At 30.6% G+C, this 3,478-nt stretch overlaps 1 protein-coding gene across 1 annotated transcript in view; it reads right to left on the reverse strand.

The window, feature by feature from the left end:
- Nucleotides 1-3,478, reverse strand: part of LOC106457035 (small subunit processome component 20 homolog) — a 184,195-nt gene that overhangs the window by 57,873 nt on the left and 122,844 nt on the right. Inside the window, exon 38 of the mRNA XM_022382842.1 lies at nt 700-977. Coding sequence (XP_022238550.1) covers nt 700-977 — 278 coding nt within the window. The remainder of the gene's footprint in view (nt 1-699; nt 978-3,478) is intronic.

A 3,478-nucleotide genomic window follows, 5' to 3' on the forward strand; every position in this document is an offset into this window, starting at 1 on the left:
TAAAAACTTGGAATGGTCTATTCTTTCATTGGGGGTGTGTCTGTAGGCCAGACTAGTTTCAAAGAAGAATTTCACTCCTCATCAGTGACCCTGGACACTACCACTGAATGAAACTTCATACCAAACCAAGCCTTTATAGCAGTGAGGTATTGAAAATTGAAATGGTGTTTTTAAGTGTTTTACACTCACAAAAAAGAAACCTATCATGAAAGAATAGACCATTCCAAGTTTTTACTTGTTGTTAAACAAATGTTTAAAAAACATGTTCAGTTATGTATTAGCTGCCTAGTGTCAGCTAAAAATATGAAGAATTAAATTGTGGCAGAATGCTACAAGTTCTTCCTATAGAATGATAGGTTTGTTTTTGTGAGTGTAAAATACTTAAATACACCATTTCGAATAATCACAATACATACCAGCAAGTATCCTATGAAATTACTTTATGTGCATGTACTTTAACTTAAAATATTCAAACTGAAGAACAGTTATAATAAGTCTTGGTAAATGTCTTTTGACATTACTGAGGAACAAAATATACAAATCTTTAAATTTCCTAAAAATATCTTTAATGTGATGTCCAAAATTAAACCATAATACTAGCTCAAACTTCACTCATTTATAGAAATAATATAATTAATATTTTATTGTTATAAGTTACAATTAATTAAGTTACTTAAATAAAAGGTTTGTCTCACTTACTTTACCACAACTTTGTGATATTCAAGGTTTTTAGGCAGCAATCCCAAATAGTAACGAAGTACATTCTCATAGCGATGCCAAGGAAGGAAAAGGCAAATTGATCCTATGGCTTCAACTGCTGCATCAACAATATGGCTGTGTTTGGAATAGGAAGCATCAAAAAGAAAAGAAGTTGCAATTGGCATCATGAATGACATCAAGGTTAGAGAGTTCATTGTCAGGATGCCCGAGGTTAAATTGCGAGCAAATCTTGTAAGAGCTCTTGAGCGACGATGTAACTGAGGAAAAACCAAAAGTACAGCTGGTACAAGACAACTCTCATGTTTAATAATTTATCAATGGCAAAAAAAACAATCATTAGCTAAATTGTAAAAATAAACTTTGTAATTTTTTCTTTGTTACAGCACAGGAAAAAATTAGTAAATTCTATAATTTTACATCCCTATTAGTTGTTTTGGAAAATGATCATACATTTCAGGGATACCCAGTGTGTTGCTTGTAAGCAATAAGTTTGTTTCACAGGTGGTTTGTGACAGTGAGGCATTTAAAAGAAAACAAAGCTAATTACTGAATGAAATCATACTTCATGCCAAACCAACAGCTTTGTGTAATGCTTTCATGTTGTTTTGTCATGCCTCAAATGGTTTTGCTTATGAAGCACAAGAACAGCCTACAGCTTACTCATGTTTGCTTGTGAGTGAACATCATGGTTTACATCTTGTTTTCAGTTTTGAATGTGGCTCACAGCACAAATAGTTTTTTTTTGCTGCACGTGTAATACTTTGTTTCTCTAACAAATGTAAACTTAAAAATGATTGTTAATGATTAACTAAAAGGTAAAATCCACACACAATCAGCAAGCTAAATAGGTTGAAAAAAAAAGATTAAGACTACATTATCACATTATTACTGATATATCGTGGCCCTTTTGAAACAGAAATTAATATCAAAAAGTCAAAACTGAACACTCATTCCACATTTTCTCTGAAGACAATCAATTCAATTATTCAATGAAATAGCAGACAGTTTTCATGACTGGATCCTGCTACATTAAGTAGCACCTACAGCTGAATTAAAACATGACCTCAAATGAATATAATAAGTTCCAAATTAGAAGATCAGTCAATCTTTTAAACGTTGTAAATATGAGACATGTACTATAGGACAGTGTGGTATATGATATTTGTATATTGCAACTTCATAATTACTATTTCAGAAATCAAAGGAATTTAAATAATGGTATTAGCTATGCATTTCAATCATATGACTGTCCTTTTCTTTGTTAAGGATGATGCCATGAAGCAACAATAAAAAATGGTTTTCGACTCTCTTGCTACAAAGTCATTCGAATTGACTGACCACGTAACCTTTTTTTATACTCATTTTAGTTTCCATACTATAAATTTTAATAAAGTGTATCTTCACAAAATTTGGCAGATTTTAGAAAACATCTTTTGCAAACAAAAAGTTCAATTTTTTTAATGAAGTATTTTTACTAAAGATTTGTCAGTGAAACTATATGGTCTCTTTTTTGACTATTCTGAGTGCAAAGTGATTTCCACATTAACCCTCTCCAGATGGGTCACAGGTCAAATTTTATTGAATTACTATTTTATGGATTTATGTCAAGTTTGGTATCAAATTGTAGATCATAACTCAAATTTTAGTATTATACATTATTTAATTTCTTAATTTAAAAGTAAATATTAAAAAAACACATATAAATATCATGGTATGTTGCATGCAGTACCGGTTCAAATTAGATGTCAAGATATTAAATCTATAGTTTCGTATGAGTTAGGACTAAACTAGTGATATTGACAAGCTAGAATATACAATAAGAACTTATCTTTTCTATTTGCCAAGATATCACTCATGTCCTGAATCAAACACACCTCTTTCCATTTTTGGAAATGGTCCCTTATATATATATATATACTTACTTCCATATATGACATGAATAACCATCAAAAGCTCAGAATGTCACCCTAGTGATTTTTTCAGCCAATTTATTGTGTTATTCTCATTCTTTTCACAGAAGATTTTAAACATTAAGGAAAGTCTTTAGTGAGCTCGAAATTTCATATTTTTTTTAAAACCAAATACAGCTTAGTTATTAAGTTTGGTAAATTATAGTGGAATTCTATGGTATCTATATAGTAATTTATAATTTTTTGGTCATTCAACTGTATGTCAAGATACTAAGTCTGTAATTTCATACAAATTAAGAACTCAAATTACCAATATTGACAAGCTAAAATATAAAATAAGAACCTCATATCTTTCTTTTCTATTTGCTGAGATATCACTCCTGTACTGAATCAAACACAGTGGCCCCACTCACCTCCTTCTATTTTTGGAAACGGTCCTTTATATACACTTACTTCAATATATGACATGTGAATAACCAATCAAAAACTCAGAATGTTCCCATAGTGGCTTTTTCAGCCATTTTAATGTGTTAGGAGTCCATTTCGTTCTTTTGAACCAAGATTTCAAGGAGGTAGGTTGTGTCTTTAGTCTGCTCAAAATTTCGTATTTTTTAGACCCAAATACATCTTAGTTACTAAGCTTGGTAAATTATAGTGGAATTCTATGGTATTTATATAGTAATTTATCATTTTTTGGTTAGTTAAGTGTATTTATAAAACCTAAAAATAATTATCTTGTTTCATGTCCTCCATGTGTGAAATATTAAAAGGCTTAGCAACCTACATCAAGCAGCAACCGAGTACAAAGGTCGTAATTAGAGGAGATAATTGTTTGCTTTACTTCTTTA

This window comes from Limulus polyphemus, unplaced genomic scaffold, assembly GCF_000517525.1.
Source record: "Limulus polyphemus unplaced genomic scaffold, Limulus_polyphemus-2.1.2 Scaffold284, whole genome shotgun sequence".
Lineage (NCBI taxonomy): Eukaryota > Metazoa > Arthropoda > Merostomata > Xiphosura > Limulidae > Limulus > Limulus polyphemus.